This window comes from Oncorhynchus masou, unplaced genomic scaffold (genome assembly GCF_036934945.1).
Source record: "Oncorhynchus masou masou isolate Uvic2021 unplaced genomic scaffold, UVic_Omas_1.1 unplaced_scaffold_459, whole genome shotgun sequence".
Classification (NCBI taxonomy): Eukaryota; Metazoa; Chordata; class Actinopteri; order Salmoniformes; family Salmonidae; genus Oncorhynchus; species Oncorhynchus masou.
Window position 1 is genome coordinate 328,969 of NW_027010985.1, and position 20,521 is coordinate 349,489.

The following is a 20,521-nucleotide window of genomic DNA, read 5'->3' on the forward strand; positions in this document are numbered from 1 at the left end:
TCTGCTTGGATCTATAGTCTATATACACGTGTAGTTTAAGGTGAACGGCTCTGCTTGGATCTATAGTCTATATACACGTGTAGTTTAAGGTGAACGGCTCTGCTTGGATCTAGTCTATATACACGTGTAGTTTAAGGTGAAAGGCTCTGGTTGGATCTATAGTCTATATACATGTGTAGTTTAAGGTGAACGGCTCTGCTTGGATCTATATACGTAGTTTAAGGTGAGTTCCAGATGAGTCAGGCCATTTCCACAAGTCTATACGAGTCAATAGGGTCTCATATTACAAATGGTTTTGAAACACAGCATCTCCTTTCATTGGTGATAAGACTGATTCGCCCCCGAGGTCTGTTCCATGGACTAAAAATCCCTTTTCACATCACCAATATCGTTTAGAGCAGGAGTCACCAACAGGTGAGTTACCCGTAGCTACCAGCCCACCTATGAGCAGCTAGCCAAGCTATTCTTAAAGGTTTTACCATACACCAGGGATCTCCAGCAGGCTAGGGTTAGGGGTTAAGGTTTAGGGTTTAGGGTTAGGGGGTTAGGGTTAGAGTTAAGGTTAGGGGGGTTAGGGTTAAGGATTAGGGGGGTTAGGGTTAAGGGTTAAGGTTAGAGGGGTTAGGGTGAAGGGTGAGCTACCAGCCCACCTATTAGGTTAAAAAGACAAACCTAACAACATAATCCCACCCCTGGTCAGCTACTATTGGTTTAAAAAGACAAACCTAACAACATAATCCCACCCCTGGTCAGCTACTATTGGTTAAAAAGACAAACCTAACGCAACATAATCCCACCCCTGGTCAGCTACTATTGGTTAAAAAGACAAACCAAAAATACTTTCCCCAAAACCTTCCCAGTTGAATGTTAACTGTAAAGTAGTTTTACCTGGCAGAAGTATGAGGAAGTAGCTGAGTAGATGAGCAATTAAAGGGGAATTACACTCAAAACTAAATGTTTTAGTTTCTTCCAGACCAAAAACAAATTGTCTTGTGTGATTTCAGAATTGACTCAGAACATCCCATTTTGTTGTTCCTCTGTTGAACAATGAAACAGAACAGAATTTTACTGATTTTAAAAAGGCCACCCTAAATTGTTTATGAACCATTATTTTACCAGAAAACATAGTGCACTACTTCCTCTAGGACACTAAGGACCAGGGAAGAGTTGACAACATAGTGTCCTAGAGGAAGTAGGGCACTATGTTGTCAACTCTTCCCTGGTCCTTAGTGTCCTAGAGGAAGTAGTGCACTAAGGACCAGGGAAGAGTTGACAACATAGTGTCCTACTTCCTCTAGGACACTGAGGACCAGGGAAGAGTTGACAACATAGTGCCCTACTTCCTCTAGGACACTAAGGACCAGGGGAAGAGTTGACAACATAGTGCCCTACTTCCTCTAGGACACTAAGGACCAGGGGAAGAGTTGACAACATGGTAAACTACTTCCTCTAGGACACAAAGGACCAGGGGAAGAGTTGACAACAGTGTCCTACTTCCTCTCTAAGGACCAGGGGAAGAGTTGACAACAGTGTCCTACTTCCTCTCTAAGGACCAGGGGAAGAGTTGACAACAGTGTCCTACTTCCTCTCTAAGGACCAGGGGAAGAGTTGACAACATAGTGTCCAACTTCCTCTAGTACTCTAAGGACCAGGGGAAGAGTTGACAACATAGAGTACTAGAGGAAGTAGGGCACTAAGGACCAGGGAAGAGTTGAGAACATAGTGCACTACTTCCTCTAGTACACTAAGGACCAGGGAAAAGTTAACAGAGAGGAAGTAGGGCACTAAGGACCAGGGGAAGAGTTGAGAACATAGTGTCCTACTTCCTCTAGTACACTAAGGACCAGGGAAGAGTTGACAACATAGTGTCATACTTCCTCTAGTACACTAAGGACCAGGGAAGAGTTGACAACATAGTGTCCTACTTCCTCTAGTACACTAAGGACCAGGGGAAGAGTTGACAACATAGTGTCCTACTTTCTCTAGTATATTAAGGACCAGGGAAGAGTTGACAACATAGTGCCCTACTTCCTCTAGTACACTAAGGACCAGGGAAGAGTTGACAACTTAGTGTCCTACTTCCTCTAGTACACTAAGGACCAGAGAAGAGTTGACAACTTAGTGTCCTACTTCCTCTAGTACACTAAGGACCAGAGAAGAGTTGACAACATTGTGTCCTAGAGGAAGTAGTGCACTAAGGACCAGGGAAGAGTTGACAACATAGTGCACTACTTCCTCTAGGACACTAAGGACCAGGGGAAGAGTTGACAACATAGTGCACTACTTCCTCTAGTACACTAAGGACCAGGGAAGAGTTGACAACATAGAGAGGAAGTAGGGCACTAAGGACCAGGGAAGAGTTGACAACATAGTGTCCAACTTCCTCTAGTACTCTAAGGACCAGGGGAAGAGTTGACAACATAGTGTCCTACTTCCTCTAGTACACTAAGGACCAGGGGAAGAGTTGACAACATAGTGTCATACTTCCTCTAGTACACTAAGGACCAGGGAAGAGTTGACAACATAGTGCCCTACTTCCTCTAGGACACTAAGGACCAGGGGAAGAGTTGACAACATAGTGCCCTACTTCCTCTAGGACACTAAGGACCAGGGGAAGAGTTGACAACATGGTAAACTACTTCCTCTAGGACACAAAGGACCAGGGGAAGAGTTGACAACAGTGTCCTACTTCCTCTCTAAGGACCAGGGGAAGAGTTGACAACAGTGTCCTACTTCCTCTCTAAGGACCAGGGGAAGAGTTGACAACATAGTGTCCAACTTCCTCTAGTACTCTAAGGACCAGGGGAAGAGTTGACAACATAGAGTACTAGAGGAAGTAGGGCACTAAGAACCAGGGAAGAGTTGAGAACATAGTGCACTACTTCCTCTAGGACACTAAGGACCAGGGAAGAGTTGACAACATAGTGTCCAACTTCCTCTAGTACACTAAGGACCAGGGGAAGAGTTGACAACATAGTGTCATACTTCCTCTAGTACACTAAGGACCAGGGAAGAGTTGACAACATAGAGAGGAGGTAGGGCACTAAGGACCAGGGAAGAGTTGACATAGTTCCCTACTTCCTCTAGGACACTAAGGACCAGGGGAAGAGTTGACAACATGGTAAACTACTTCCTCTAGGACACTAAGGACCAGGGGAAGAGTTGACAACATAGTGTCCTACTTCCTCTCTAAGGACCAGGGGAAGAGTTGACAACAGTGTCCTACTTCCTCTCTAAGGACCAGGGAAGAGTTGACAACATAGTGCCCTACTTCGTCTAGGATACTAAGGACCAGGGGAAGAGTTGACAACATAGTGCACTACTTCCTCTAGGACACTAAGGACCAGGGAAGAGTTGACAACATAGAGAGGAAGTAGGGCACTAAGGACCAGGGAACAGTGTCCAACTTCCTCTAGTACACTAAGGACCAGGGAAGAGTTGACAACATAGTGTCCTACTTCCTCTAGTACACTAAGGACCAGGGAAGAGTTGACAACATAGTAAACTACTTCCTCTAGTACACTAAGGACCAGGGAAGAGTTGACCATAGTGTCCTACTTCCTCTAGTACACTAAGGAGCAGGGAAGAGTTGACAACATAGTGTACTAGAGGAAGTAGTGCACTAAGGACCAGGGAAGAGTTGACAACATAGTGCACTACTTCCTCTAGTACACTAAGGACCAGGGAAGCGTTGACCATAGTGTCCTACTTCCTCTAGTACACTAAGGACCAGGGAAGAGTTGACAACATAGTGCACTACTTCCTCTAGTACACTAAGGACCAGGGAAGCGTTGACCATAGTGTCCTACTTCCTCTAGTACACTAAGGACCAGGGAAGAGTTGACAACATAGTGCACTACTTCCTCTAGTACACTAAGGACCAGGGAAGAGTTGACAACATAGTAAACTACTTCCTCTAGGACACTAAGGACCAGGGAAGAGTTGACAACATAATGCACTACTTCCTCTCTAAGGACCAGGGAAGCGTTGACAACATAGTACACTACTTCCTCTAAGGACCAGGGAAGAGTTGATAACATAGTGTACTAGAGGAAGTAGTGTACTAAGGACCAGGGGAAGACTTGCAGGGGAGAGGAGAAGAATGGGCCTATTTGAAAGCTAGAAAAGTAAGTTTGCTCGCAACATCTTTCATTCCTTTGAAGTAACTCTCATAATAGAAAAGGTTGGAGACCCCTGGTTTAGAGGAATCACTGACAAGGCACAGATAAATCAGGTGTGCCTGAGAGAAATGAGGAGCCCTCCACTTGAAAGAACTGGCAACAAGCATCAACCCTCCAGGACATCAGATGGAAAGAACTGACAACAAGCATCAACCCTCCAGGACATCAGATGGAAAGAACTGACAACAAGCATCAACCCTCCAGGACTTCAGATGGAAAGAACTGGCAACAGGCATCAACCCTCCAGGACTTCAGATGGAAAGAACTGGCAACAGGCATCAACCCTCCAGGACATCAGATGGAAAGAAATGGCGACAAGCATCAACCCTCCAGGACATCAGATGGAAAGAACTGGCAACAGGCATCAACCCTCCAGGACTTCAGATGGAAAGAACTGGCAACAAGCATCAGCCCTCCAGGACATCAGATGGAAAGAACTGGCAAGCATCAACCCTCCAGGACTTCAGATGGAAAGAACTGGCAACAAGCATCAACCCTCCAGGACTTCAAATGGAAAGAACTGACAACAAGCATCAACCCTCCAGGACTTCAGATGGAAAGAACTGGCAACAGGCATCAACCCTCCAGGACTTCAAATGGAAAGAACTGACAACAAGCATCAACCCTCCAGGACTTCAGATGGAAAGAACTGGCAACAGGCATCAACCCTCCAGGACATCAGATGGAAAGAAATGGCGACAAGCATCAACCCTCCAGGACATCAGATGGAAAGAACTGGCAACAAGCATCAAACCACTAGGACTTCAAATGGAAAGAAATGGCGACAAGCATCAACCCTCCAGGACATCAGATGGAAAGAACTGGCAACAAGCATCAAACCACTAGGACTTTGGATGGAAAGAACTGGCAACAGGCATCAACCCTCCAGGACATCAGATGGAAAGAACTGGCGACAAGCATCAACCCTCCAGGACTTCAAATGGAAAGAACTGACAACAAGCATCAACCCTCCAGGACTCCAGATGGAAAGAACTGGCAACAAGCATCAACCTCCAGGACTTCAAATGGAAAGAACTGACAACAAGCATCAACCTTCCAGGACTTCAGATGGAAAGAACTGGCAACAGGCATCAACCCTCCAGGACTAAAAATGGAAAGAACTGGCAACAGGCATCAACCCTCCAGGACTTCGGATGGAAAGAACTGACAACAAGCATCAACCCTCCAGGACATCAGATGGAAAGAACTGACAACAAGCATCAACCCTCCAGGACATCAGATGGAAAGAACTGGCAACAAGCATCAACCCTCCAGGACTTCAAATGGAAAGAACTGGCAACAGGCATCAACCCTCCAGGACTTCAGATGGAAAGAACTGGCAACAAGCATCAGCCCTCCAGGACATCAGATGGAAAGAACTGGCAAGCATCAACCCTCCAGGACTTCAGATGGAAAGAACTGGCAACAAGCATCAACCCTCCAGGACTTCAAATGGAAAGAACTGACAACAAGCATCAACCCTCCAGGACTTCAGATGGAAAGAACTGGCAACAGGCATCAACCCTCCAGGACATCAGATGGAAAGAAATGGCGACAAGCATCAACCCTCCAGGACTTCAGATGGAAAGAACTGGCAACAGGCATCAACCCTCCAGGACTTCAAATGGAAAGAACTGACAACAAGCATCAACCCTCCAGGACTTCAAATGGAAAGAACTGGCAACAGGCATCAACCCTCCAGGACTTCAAATGGAAAGAACTGGCAACAGGCATCAACCCTCCAGGACATCAGATGGAAAGAAATGGCGACAAGCATCAACCCTCCAGGACATCAGATGGAAAGAACTGGCAACAGGCATCAACCCTCCAGGACTTCAGATGGAAAGAACTGGCAACAAGCATCAGCCCTCCAGGACATCAGATGGAAAGAACTGGCAAGCATCAACCCTCCAGGACTTCAGATGGAAAGAACTGGCAACAAGCATCAACCCTCCAGGACTTCAAATGGAAAGAACTGACAACAAGCATCAACCCTCCAGGACTTCAGATGGAAAGAACTGGCAACAGGCATCAACCCTCCAGGACATCAGATGGAAAGAACTGGCAACAGGCATCAACCCTCCAGGACTTCAGATGGAAAGAACTGGCAACAGGCATCAACCCTCCAGGACATCAGATGGAAAGAACTGGCAACAAGCATCAAACCACTAGGACTTCGGATGGAAAGAACTGGCAACAGGCATCAACCCTCCAGGACATCAGATGGAAAGAACTGGCAACAAGCATCAACCCACTAGGACATCAGATGGAAAGAACTGGCAACAAGCATCAAACCACTAGGACTTCAGATGGGCTCCCGAGTGGCGCAGTGGTCTAAGGCACTGCATCATAGTGCTAGAGGCGTCACTACAGACAACCTGGTTCGGATGCAGGCTGTATCGGAACTGGCCATGACTGGGAGTCTCGTCACAGTGGTAGTGAGGAGGGTTGTGGATCTGACCAGTCGGTCTCTTCACAGTGGTAGTGAGGAGGGTTGTGGATCTGACCAGTCAGCCTCTTCACAGTGGTAGTGAGGAGGGTTGTGGATCTGACCAGTCGGTCTCTTCACAGCGGTAGTGAGGAGGGTTGTGGATCTGACCAGTCGGTCTCTTCACAGTGGTAGTAAGGAGGGTCGTGGATCTGACCAGTCAGCCTCTTCAGAGTGGTAGTAAGGAGGGTTGTGGATCTGACCAGTCTCTTTTCACAGTGCTAGTGAGGAGGGTCGTGGATCTGACCAGTCAGCCTCTTCAGAGTGGTAGTAAGGAGGGTTGTGGATCTGACCAGTCAGCCTCTTCAGAGTGGTAGTAAGGAGGGTCGTGGATCTGACCAGTCTCTTTTCACAGTGCTAGTGAGGAGGGTCGTGGATCTGACCAGTCTCTTTTCACAGTGCTAGTGAGGAGGGTCGTGGATCTGACCAGTCTCTTTTCACAGTGATAGTGAGGAGGGTCGTGGATCTGACCAGTCTCTTTTCACAGTGATAGTGAGGAGGGTCGTGGATCTGACCAGTCTCTTTTCGCAGTGCTAGTGAGGAGGGTCGTGGATCTGACCAGTCTCTTTTCACAGTGCTAGTGAGGAGGGTCGTGGATCTGACCAGTCTCTTTTCACAGTGCTAGTGAGGAGGGTCGTGGATCTGACCAGTCTCTTTTCACAGTGCTAGTGAGGAGGGTCGTGGATCTGACCAGTCTCTTTTGACAGTGCTAGTGAGGAGGGTTGTGGATCAGACCAGTCTCTTTTCACAGTGCTAGTGAGGAGGGTTGTGGATCTGACCAGTCTCTTTTCACAGTGCTAGTGAGGAGGGTCGTGGATCTGACCAGCCAGAGAAAGAGAATATCCAAGGCCTAAGGTCTTCTGCCTTTGGCCTAAAGAGCAGGAACCTGGACTTCACCAAAGAAATTGGTAATACAGACATTGTCATCCTGCAAGAAACCTGGTATAGAGGAGACGGACCTACTGGTTGTCCTCTAGGTTACAGAGAGCTGGTAGTCCCATCCACCACACTACCAGGTGGGTGGTATAGAGGAGATGGACCCACTGGTTACAGAGAGCTGGTAGTCCCATCCACCACACTACCAGGTGGGTGGTATAGAGGAGATGGACCCACTGGTTGTCCTCTAGGTTACAGAGAGCTGGTAGTCCCATCCACCAAACTACCAGGTGGGTGGTATAGAGGAGATGGACCCACTGGTTGTCCTCTAGGTTACAGAGAGCTGGTAGTCCCATCCACCAAACTACCAGGTGGGTGGTATAGAGGAGACGGACCCACTGGTTACCCTCTAGGTTACAGCGAGCTGGTAGTCCCATGCACCACACTACCAGGTGGGTGGTATAGAGGAGACGGACCCACTGGTTGTCCTCTAGGTTACAGAGAGCTGGTAGTCCCATCCACCAAACTACCAGGTGGGTGGTATAGAGGAGATGGACCCACTGGTTGCCCTCTAGGTTACAGAGAGCTGGTAGTCCCATCCACCACACTACCAGGTGTGAAACAGGGAAGAGACTCAGGGGGTATGCTAATTTGGTGTAGAGCAGACCTAACCCACTCTATTAAATTAATCAAAACAGTAACATTTTACATCTGGCTAGAAATTCAAAAGGAAATGATCTGAAAAGAGTAAAATGTCCTCCTGTGTGCTACCTATATCCCCCCACCAGAATCCACATACTTTAATGAAGACAGCTTCTCCATCCTGGAGGGGAAATCAATCATTTCCAGGCCCAGGAACATGTACTAGTCTGTGGAGACCTAAATGCCAGAACCGGACAAGAACCTTACACCCTCAGCACACAGGGGGACAAACACTTACCTGGAGGTGACAGCATTCCCTCCCACATATGCCCCCCTAGGCATAACTACGACAACAAACAAAAATGGGTCACAACTCCTGCAGCTCTGTCGCACACTGGGTATGTACATAGTCAATGGTAGTCTTCGAGGGGACTCCTATGGTAGGTACACCTATAGCTCATCTCTTGACAGTAGTACTGTAGACTACTTTATCACTGACCTCAACCCAGAGTCTCTCAGAGCGTTCACAGTCAGCCCACTGACACCCCTATCAGACCACAGCAAAATCACAGTCTACTTGAACAGAGCAATACTCAATCATGAGGCATCAAAGCCAAAGGAACTGAGTAACATTAAGAAATGCTATAGATGGAAGGAAAGTAGTGTGGAAACCTGCCAAAAGACAATTAGGCAACAACAAATCCAATCCCCCCTAGACAACTTCCTAGACAAAATGTATTCCTGCAATAGTGAAGGTTTAAACTTCGCAGTAGGAAGCCTAAACAATATATTTTACTTATCAGCTAACATATCAAATGTAAATTCTGGGCAGAAAACCCAAGAAAACTGAGAAAATCTGAGTCTACGCCTTCACTATGGTGAATCACTAAAACAATACAGAAAAACATTACGGAAAATGGAGGAGCAGCACATTAGAAATCAGCTCAATGTAATTGAAGAACCCATAGAACCAAAATTGGAAGACAATAAACAACACGAAGAGCTACCTATCCAAAACAGAGATGTATGGATAAACCAAGTTGATGGAAAGCGGTGTTGGGGGAACGCATGTGACATTATAAAATCAATTTTCACAAACAAGTGTGCAGTTAATATTGTTTTTTGTTTTTTTTAAACACTAATTTCTTCCCACAGGGCCATGGGATAAGACAGGGATGCATCTTAAGCCCCACCCTCTTCAACAAATATATCAATGAATTGGCGAGGGCACTAGAACAGTCTGCAGCACCCGGCCTCACCCTACTAGAATCTGAAGTCAAATGTCTACTGTTTGCTGATGATCTGGTGCTTCTGTCACCAACCAAGGAGGGCCTACAGCAGCACCTAGATCTTCTGCACAGATTCTGGCAGACCTGGGCCCTGAAACCTGGGCCCTGACAGACCTGGGCCCTGACAGTAAATTTCAATAAGACCAAAAATAATGTTAAGAAAAGTCCAGTTGCCAAGACAACAAATACAAACTCAAGATAGACATCGTTGCCCACACAAAGAATGACACCTACTTTGGCCTAAACATCAGAGCCACAGGTAACTTCCACAAAGCTGTGAACTATCTGAGAGACAAGGCAAGAAGGGCCTTCTATGCCATCAAAAGGAACAGACTCAAATAGGATCTGGCTAAACACACTTCAATCAGTTATCGAACCCATTACCTGCGATGGTTGAGGTCTGGGGTCCACCCACCAACAACAAATTCACAAAATGGGACAAACACCAAATTGAGACTCTGCATGCAGAGCAGAATTAGGACTAAAGCTACAAGTCAACAAAATCCAGAAACGAGACATTCAATTCTAAAACCACCTAAAAAGGAAGCGATGCCCACACATTCCACCGCAAAGCCCTTACCTACAGAGAGATGAACCTGGAGAAGAGTCCCCTAAGCAAGCTGGTCCTGGGACACATTTAGACGAGAGGTCATTAGACGGGACGTCATTAAACGGGACTCATTTAGACCGGACGTCATTAAACGGGACTCATTTAGACCGGACGTCATTAAAACGGGACTCATTTAGACCGGACGTCATTAAAACGGGACTCATTTAGACCGGACGTCATTATTAAAACGCCATTAACTCATTTAGACCGACGTCATTAAACGGGACTCATTTAGACCGGACGCCATTAAACGGACTCATTTAGACCGGACGTCATTAAACGGACTCATTTAGACCGACGTCATTAAACGGGACTCATTTAGACCGGACGCTATTAAACGGGACTCATTTAGACCGGACGTCATTAAACGGACTCATTTAGACCGGACGTCATTAAACGGGACTCATTTAGACCGACGGGACTCATTAAACGGGACTCATTTAGACCGGACGTCATTAAACGGGACTCATTTAGACGGGACGTCATTAAACGGGACTCATTTAGACGGGACGTCATTAAACGGGACTCATTTAGACGGGACGTCATTAAACGGGACTCATTTAGACGGGACGTCATTAAACGGGACTCATTTAGACGGGACGTCATTAAACGGGACTCATTTAGACCGGACGTCATTAAACGGACTCATTTAGACCGACGTCATTAAACGGGACTCATTTAGACCGGACGTCATTAAACGGGACTCATTTAGACCGGACGCCATTAAACGGGACTCATTTAGACGGGACGTCATTAAACGGGACTCATTTAGACCGGACGTCATTAAACGGGACTCATTTAGACCGGACGTCATTAAACGGGACTCATTTAGACCGGACGTCATTAAACGGGACTCATTTAGACCGGACGTCATTAAACGGGACTCATTTAGACCGGACGTCATTAAATGGGACTCATTTAGACCGGACGTCATTAAATGGGACTCATTTAGACGAGAGGTCATTAAATGGGACTCATTTAGACGAGAGGTCATTAAATGGGACTCATTTAGACGAGAGGTCATTAAATGGGACACATTCAGACGAGAGGTCGACCGATTATGATTTTCAACGCCGATACCCATTATTGGAGGACCAAAAAAAGTCGATACCGATTAATTGGCCGATTTTTTAAAATTTTATTTGTAATAATGACAATTACAACAATACTGAATGAACACTTATTTTAACTTAATATAATACATCAAAATCCATTTAGCCTCAAATAAATAATGGAACATGCTCCATTTGGTTTAAATAATGCAAAAAGTGTTGGAGAAGAAAGTAAAAGTGCAATATGTGCCATGTAAGAAAGCGAACGTTTCAGTTCCTTGCTCAGAACATGAGAACATATGAAAGCTGGTGGTTCCTTTTAACATGAGACTTCAATATTCCCAGTTAAGAAGTTTTAGGTTGTAGTTATTATAGGACTATTTCTCTATACCATTTTTATTTCATATACTGTTCTGTTGACTATTGGATATTCTTATAGGCACTTTAGCATTGCCAGTGTAACAGTATAGCTTCCGTCACTCTCCTCGCTCCTCCCTGGGCTCGAACTAGAAACACATCGACAACAGCCACCCTCTAAGCAGCATTACCCATGCAGAGCAAGGGGAACAACCACTCCAAGTCTCAGAACGAGTGACGTTTGAAATGCTATTAGCGTGCACCCCGCTAACCATTTCACATCGGTTACACCAGCCTAATCTCGGGAGTTAATAGGCTTGAAGTCATAAACAGTGCAATGCTTGACACACAACAAAGAGCTGCTGGCAAAACGCAGGAAAGTGCTGTTTGAATTAATGCTTACGAGCCTGCTGGTGCCTACCATCGCTCAGTCAAACTGCTCTATCAAATCATAGACTTAATTATAACATAACACACAGATGCGAGCTTTTGGTCATTAATATGGTTGAATCTGGAAACTATCACGAAAACAAGACGTTTATTCTTTCAGTGAAATACGAAACCGTTCCGTATTTTATCTGACGGGTCCCTAAGTCTAAATATTGCTGTTACACAAATTAGTTCGCAACAAGCCAGGCGGCCCAAACTGCTACATATACCAAGACTCTGCCTGCAATGAACGCAAGAGAAGTGACAATTTCACCTGGTTAATATTGCCTGCTAACCTGGATTTCTTTTAGCTAAATATGCAGGTTTAAAAATGTATACTTCTGTGTATTGATTAAGAAAGGCATTGGTGTTTATGGTTAGGTACAGTCGTCTAACAATTGTGAGGTGCCCTTAGCCGTGGTATATTGGTTATATACCCCAGAGGTGTCTGGACACAGCCCTTAGCCGTGGTATATTGGTTATATACCCCAGAGGTGTCTGGACACAGCCCTTAGCCGTGGTATATTGGTTATATACCCCAGAGGTGTCTGGACACAGCCCTTAGCCGTGGTATATTGGTTATATACCCCAGAGGTGTCTGGACACAGCCCTTAGCCGTGGTCTATTGGTTATATACCCCAGAGGTGTCTGGACACAGCCCTTAGCCGTGGTCTATTGGTTATATACCCCAGAGGTGTCTGGACACAGCCCTTAGCCGTGGTATATTGGTTATATACCCCAGAGGTGTCTGGACACAGGCCTTAGCCGTGGTATATTGGTTATATACCCCAGAGGTGTCTGGACACAGGCCTTAGCCGTGGTATATTGGTTATATACCCCAGAGGTGTCTGGACACAGCCCTTAGCCGTGGTATATTGGTTATATACCCCAGAGGTGTCTGGACACAGCCCTTAGCCGTGGTCTATTGGTTATATACCCCAGAGGTGTCTGGACACAGCCCTTAGCCGTGGTCTATTGGTTATATACCCCAGAGGTGTCTGGACACAGCCCTTAGCCGTGGTATATTGGTTATGGCAGTATGCCATAGATCTACAGAATATCTACAGAATACAGGCTACGGCAGTGTGCCATAGATCTACAGAATACAGGCTACGGCAGTGTGCCATAGATCTACAGAATACAGGCTACAGCAGTGTGCCATACATCTACAGAATTCAGGCTAAGGCAGTTGGCCATACATCTACAGAATTCAGGCTACGGCAGTTGGCCATACATCTACAGAATTCAGGCTACGGCAGTGTGCCATACATCTACAGAATTCAGGCTAAGGCAGTTGGCCATACATCTACAGAATTCAGGCTACGGCAGTTGGCCATACATCTACAGAATTCAGGCTACGGCAGTGTGCCATACATCTACAGAATTCAGGCTAAGGCAGTTGGCCATGGTTCAACAATGCGTCATGTATGATTGAATTACTTTGGTAACCCTGATATAGAAATGGTGAAGAAACGTGCAGATATACTGATCCATTTATAATGTATACAACTACCGTAGGCCTACCTTCTCTCGGTCTCTCGGGTAGGGATTTCACTGGTCCAATCTGCCGCAGCTGAAAAACTTTGCGCACTTCATCACAGCTCGTTAGACTTCCCGAAATCAGGCCAACACAAGCAGCAACAAACAAACACAGCATCTTTTGTAGTCCCATTTTCAAATCCAGGTTGATGTTACTCAAAAACCCCTATCTAATATTAGTTATGAACATTCCTAACAGACCGCCATTCCTTCGATCACAACATCCACATTTTCAAGGTTCTTGGATCTGCGACGGTACTTTTCAATGATGGAAAAATTGCCTTTAAACGTTCTAAAAACAATCAAATCCTGAATGAAGTTACAACAGGAGTCGTTGAGTCATGGGACTGTTGAAGAACTCAACCGCAGCGTGTTGAGCAACTTGGCGTGACTGGAGCCGTCAAGGGAATGAGAGGAATGGGCGGAACCATACCTGAGGAGACAGAACCACTGGAGAACTATACAACCAACAGTGGGGTGCAGCGCCATCTCGTGGACAAACCTCGGAGCGGCAGCCTAAAACATCTCCAAAACAATTTGTATTATAGTCTACGACAGCTATACGTTACAACACAGCAAACCGTTTGGTACAAAGTTACGGATGAGCCCGTTTCTATCGAGTTCCATCGGCCGACAACGCCTTTTTGGCCATAGGTATAAGCTTTATGGTGTCCGAATTACGCACAGGTGATTCTGTAAATTCACCCCCAGGTGATTCTGTAAATTTACCCCCAGGTGATTCTGTAAAATTACCCCCAGGTGATTCTGTAAATTTACCCCCAGGTGATTCTGTAAATTTACCCCAGGTGATTCTGTAAAATTACCCCCAGGTGATTCTGTAAATTACCCCCAGGTGATTCTGTAAAATTACCCCCAGGTGATTCTGTAAATTTACCCCCAGGTGATTCTGTAAAATTACCCCCAGGTGATTCTGTAAAATTAACCCCAGGTGATTCTGTAAAATTACCTCCAGGTGATTCTGTAAATTTACCCCCAGGTGATTCTGTAAATTTACCCCCAGGTGATTCTGTAAATTACCCCCAGGTGATTCTGTAAAATTACCTCCAGGTGATTCTGTAAAATTACCTCCAGGTGATTCTGTAAAATTACCCCCAGGTGATTCTGTAAATTTACCCCCAGGTGATTCTGTAAAATTACCTCCAGGTGATTCTGTAACATTACCCCCAGGTGATTCTGTAAAATTACCTCCAGGTGATTCTGTAACATTACCCCCAGGTGATTCCGTAAATTACCCCCAGGTGATTCTGTAAAATTACATCCAGGTGATTCTGTAAATTACCCCCAGGTGATTCTGTAAATTTACCCCCAGGTGATTCTGTAATTTACCCCCAGGTGATTCCGTAATTTACCCCCAGGTGATTCTGTAAATTACCCCCAGGTGATTCTGTAAAATTACCCCCAGGTGATTCCGTAATTTACCCCCAGGTGATTCTGTAAATTACCCCCAGGTGATTCCGTAATTTACCCCCAGGTGATTCCGTAATTTACCCCCAGGTGATTCTGTAAATTACCCCCAGGTGATTCCCGCTAAGAGGCAGTGATGCTCAACTCCAAAGACATCCACTGGGCGAAGGGAACCTTAGTTTTTTTTTATCAACACTTGATATAAAAATACATACTTTACAAAACAGAATGTATAAAATTACTATTTTATTTAACCAGGTAAGACCCATTGAGGTTAAAAAAATACTATTTTGCAGGGCGACCTGGCAAGAGAAAACGGGAAAATAGAGTGTACATAGTATTACAGTAACATACTAAATACACAAAATGTCACAAGTTACAGATACAATTAAAGATTAGAAACAACTGCAGCTATCACAGTGTTGTCGCTCAGAGTCTTACAAACAGGCAAGGACACCAACTCCCCCAACGGTTCTGGCCTTGAGGAGCAGGCAAGGACACCAACTCCCCCAACGGTTCTGGCCTTGAGGAGCAGGCAAGGACACCAACTCCCCTAACGGTTCTGGCCTTGAGGAACAGACAAGGACACCAACTCCCATCTCGGTTCTGGCCTTGAGGAACAGACAAGGACACCAACTCCCCCAACGGTTCTGGCCTTGAGGAGCAGACAAGGACACCAACTCCCATCTCAGTTCTGGCCTTGAGGAGCAGGCAAGGACACCAACTCCCCTAACTCCCATCTCAGTTCTGGCCTTGAGGAACAGACAAGGACACCAACTCCCCTAACTCCCATCTCAGTTCTGGCCTTGAGGAGCAGACAAGGACACCAACTCCCCTAACGGTTCTGGCCTTGAGGAACAGACAAGGACACCAACTCCCCTAACTCCCATCTCAGTTCTGGCCTTGAGGAGCAGACAAGGACACCAACTCCCCCAACGGTTCTGGCCTTGAGGAACAGACAAGGACACCAACTCCCATCTCGGTTCTGGCCTTGAGGAGCAGACAAGGACACCAACTCCCCCAACGGTTCTGGCCTTGAGGAACAGACAAGGACACCAACTCCCCCAACTCCCCTAACGGTTCTGGCCTTGAGGAACAGACAAGGACACCAACTCCCCCAACGGTTCTGGCCTTGAGGAACAGACAAGGAAAGCAGCGACTGTGAACGAAGACTGTAATGAGTGACTGATCAGGTCAGTAACGAACAGACACGCAGGGAGTTGTCCCATCAATGCTTTGTACACTAAAGTGGAGCAGCACTTTAGCCTCCTGGTGGAGAGAGCGGTCCACTGCACCATAACATACAAATCACTGTGATCTGAGCGTTATCAAAATCAAAGTTGGTCACATGTGCAGAATACAACAAGTGTAAAAAATACAATAAAACAACTTTTTTTAATAAATACATTTTAAAAATACAACAAGTATAAATATTACTGTGAAATTCTTACTTAGCCAACAATGCAGTTCTAGAAGAGTTACGAAAATATTTACCAAGTAGACAAATAAAAAGTAAGAATAAAAAGTAACACAATAAGAATAATGAGGTTATATACAGGGTATTACGGTACAGAGTCAATGTGGAGGCTATATACAGGGTGTTACGGTACAGAGTCAATGTGGAGGCTATATACAGGGTATTACGGTTCAGAGTCAATGTGGAGGCTATATACAGGGGGTACCGGTACAGAGTCAATGTGGAGGCTATATACAGGGGGTACCGGTACTGAGTCAATGTGGAGGCTATATACAGGGTGTTACGGTACAGAGTCAATGTGGAGGCTATATACAGGGTATTACGGTTCAGAGTCAATGTGGAGGCTATATACAGGGGGTACCGGTACAGAGTCAATGTGGAGGCTATATACAGGGGGTACCGGTACTGAGTCAATGTGGAGGCTATATACAGGGTGTTACGGTACAGAGTCAATGTGGAGGCTATATACAGGGTATTACGGTTCAGAGTCAATGTGGAGGCTATATACAGGGTATTACGGTACAGAGTCAATGTGGAGGCTATATACAGGGTATTACGGTACAGAGTCAATGTGGAGGCTATATACAGGGTATTACGGTACAGAGTCAATGTGGAGGCTATATACAGGGTATTACGGTACAGAGTCAATGTGGAGGCTATATACAGGGTATTACGGTACAGAGTCAATGTGGAGGCTATATACAGAGGGTACCGGTACAGAGTCAATGTGGAGGCTATATACAGGGTATTACGGTACAGAGTCAAGTGGAGGCTATATACAGGGTATTACGGTACAGAGTCAATGTGGAGGCTATATACAGAGGGTACCGGTACAGAGTCAATGTGGAGGCTATATACAGGGGGTACCGGTACAGAGTCAATGTGGAGGCTATATACAGGGGGAACCAGTACAGTGTCAATGTGGAGGCTATATACAGGGGGTACCAGTACAGAGTCAATGTGGAGGCTATATACAGGGGGAACCGGTACAGAGTCAATGTGGAGGCTATATACAGAGGGTACCGGTACAGAGTCAATGTGGAGGCTATATACAGGGTATTACGGTACAGAGTCAATGTGGAGGCTATATACAGGGTATTACGGTACAGAGTCAATGTGGAGGCTATATACAGAGGGTACCAGTACAGAGTCAATGTGGAGGCTATATACAGGGGGTACCAGTACAGAGTCAATGTGGAGGCTATATACAGGGTATTACGGTACAGAGTCAATGTGGAGGCTATATACAGGGTATTACGGTACAGAGTCAATGTGGAGGCTATATACAGGGTATTACGGTACAGAGTCAATGTGGAGGCTATATACAGGGTATTACGGTACAGAGTCAATGTGGAGGCTATATACAGGGTATTACGGTACAGAGTCAATGTGGAGGCTATATACAGGGGGTACCAGTACAGAGTCAATGTGGAGGCTTTATACAGGGGGTACCAGTACAGAGTCAATGTGGAGGCTTTATACAGGGGGTACCAGTACAGAGTCAATGTGGAGGCTATATACAGGGGGTACCAGTACAGAGTCAATGTGGAGGCTTTATACAGGGGGTACCAGTACAGAGTCAATGTGGAGGCTTTATACAGGGGGTACCAGTACAGAGTCAATGTGGAGGCTATATACAGGGGGTACCGGTACAGAGTCAATGTGGAGGCTTTATACAGGGGGTACCGGTAGAGTCAATGTGGAGGCTATATACAGGGGGTACCGGTAGAGTCAATGTGGAGGCTATATACAGGGGGTACCGGTACAGAGTCAATGTGGAGGCTATATACAGGGGGTACTGGTACAGAGTCAATGTGGAGGCTATATACAGGGTGTTATGGTACAGATTCAATGTGGAGGCTATATACAGGGTGTTATGGTACAGATTCAATGTGGAGGCTATATACAGGGGGTACCAGTACAGAGTCAATGTGGAGGCTTTATACAGGGGGTACCAGTACAGAGTCAATGTGGAGGCTATATACAGGGGGTACCGGTACAGAGTCAATGTGGAGGCTTTATACAGGGGGTACCGGTAGAGTCAATGTGGAGGCTATATACAGGGGGTACCGGTACAGAGTCAATGTGGAGACTATATACAGGGGGTACCGGTACAGAGTCAGTGTGGAGGTTATATACAGGGTGTTACGGTACAGAGTCAATGTGGAGGCTATATACAGGGGGTACCGGTACAGAGTCAATGTGGAGGCTATATACAGGGGGTACTGGTACAGAGTCAATGTGGAGGCTATATACAGGGTGTTATGGTACAGATTCAATGTGGAGGCTATATACAGGGTGTTATGGTACAGAGTCAATGTGGAGGCTATATACAGGGTGTTATGGTACAGAGTCAATGTGGAGGCTATATACAGGGGGTACCGGTACAGAGTCAATGTGGAGACTATATACAGGGTGTTACGGTACAGTCAATGTGAAGGCTATATACAGGGGGTACCGGTACAGAGTCAATGTGGAGGCTATATACAGGGTGTTACGGTACAGAGTCAATATGGAGGCTATATACAGGGGGAACCGGTACAGAGTCAGTGTGGAGGCTATATACAGGGGGTACAGTCAATGTGGAGGCTATATACAGGGGATACCGGTACAGAGTCAATGTGGAGGCTATATACAGGGGGTACAGAGTCAACGTGGAGGCTATATACAGGGTGTTACGGTACAGAGTCAATATGGAGGCTATATACAGGGGGAACTGGTACAGAGTCAATGTGGAGGCAATATACAGGGGGTACTGGTACAGAGTCAATGTGGAGGCTATATTCAGGGGGTACCGGTACAGACTCAATGTGGAGGCTATATACAGGGGGTACAGAGTCAATGTGGAGGCTATATACAGGGGGTACAGAGTCAACGTGGAGGCTATATACAGGGGGTACCGGTACAGAGTCAATGTGGAGGCTATATACAGGGGGTACCGGTACAGAGTCAATGTGGAGGCTATATACAGGGGGTACCAGTACAGAGTCAGTGTGGAGGCTATATACAGGGGGTACCGGTACAGAGTCAATGTGGAGGCTATATACAGGGGGTACAGAGTCAATGTGGAGGCTATATACAGGGTATTACGGTACAGAGTCAATGTGGAGGCTCTATACAGGGGGCACCGGTACAGAGGCAATGTGGAGGCTATATACAGGGGGCACCGGTACAGAGTCAATGTGGAGGCTATATACAGGGGGTACCAGTACAGAGTCAATGTGGAGGCTATATACAGGGGGTACCAGTACAGAGTCAGTGTGGAGGCTATATACAGGGGGTACCGGTACAGAGTCAATGTGGAGGCTATATACAGGGGGTACAGAGTCAATGTGGAGGCTATATACAGGGTATTACGGTACAGAGTCAATGTGGAGGCTCTATACAGGGGGCACCGGTACTGAGTCAATGTGGAGGCTCTATACAGGGGGTACCCCTACATCCAATCACATCCCGAGAAGCAGGCTGGAATAAACATATCTGAACATCCCACCACCCCTACATCCAATCACATCGAGAAGCAGCCTTACATCCAATCACATCTACACATTTCAAATCAAAGCACAATGGAAACGGGAAGCTAAATTTACATGGAAACTTTATTTGAGACAAAACCACAGCATGAAACAATTACTCACCATATGGACGGACACATTTAAGCTCCGACAATCAATCTACAATTTAGAAAACTACCTCTTCATTCATTAAAAACAAATCTAAAAAAACAGAATCATGAGACAGAAAACATACAAGTCTCATTTTTTGGTAAATATATGTTTCATTCATTCATTTCAAACATGCATCAAGCAATTACTGCTTTAGCAGGTTCAATTAGTAGGAGCACCATCTCCTCAATCCTGAACAGGCCGGGACAAGTGCAATACCTTCAGAGTAACAGCACTGACACCCCTCCCAACCTGCCCAGGACCGGGACTGACTTCTACAACCCAACCTGACCGGGACAATTCCTTCAGAGTAACAGCACTGACACCCCTCCCAACCTGCCCAGGACCGGGACTGACTTCTACAGCTACAACCCAACCTGCCCAGGACCGGGACTGACTTCTACAGTTACAACCCAACTACTACAGCTACAACCCAACCCGACTTCTACAGCTACAACCCAACCTGACAGGGACTGACTTCTACAGCTACA

The 20,521-nt window shown here is 46.1% G+C and overlaps 1 protein-coding gene across 1 annotated transcript in view; it reads right to left on the minus strand.

The window, feature by feature from the left end:
* LOC135535190 (glypican-5-like) overlaps positions 1–13,795 on the minus strand; it is a 70,124-nt gene extending 56,329 nt beyond the window's left edge. Inside the window, exon 1 of the mRNA XM_064961894.1 lies at positions 13,449–13,795. Coding sequence (XP_064817966.1) covers positions 13,449–13,596 — 148 coding nt within the window. The 5' untranslated portion in view covers positions 13,597–13,795. The remainder of the gene's footprint in view (positions 1–13,448) is intronic.
* Positions 13,796–20,521: the final 6,726 nt, after the last annotated feature.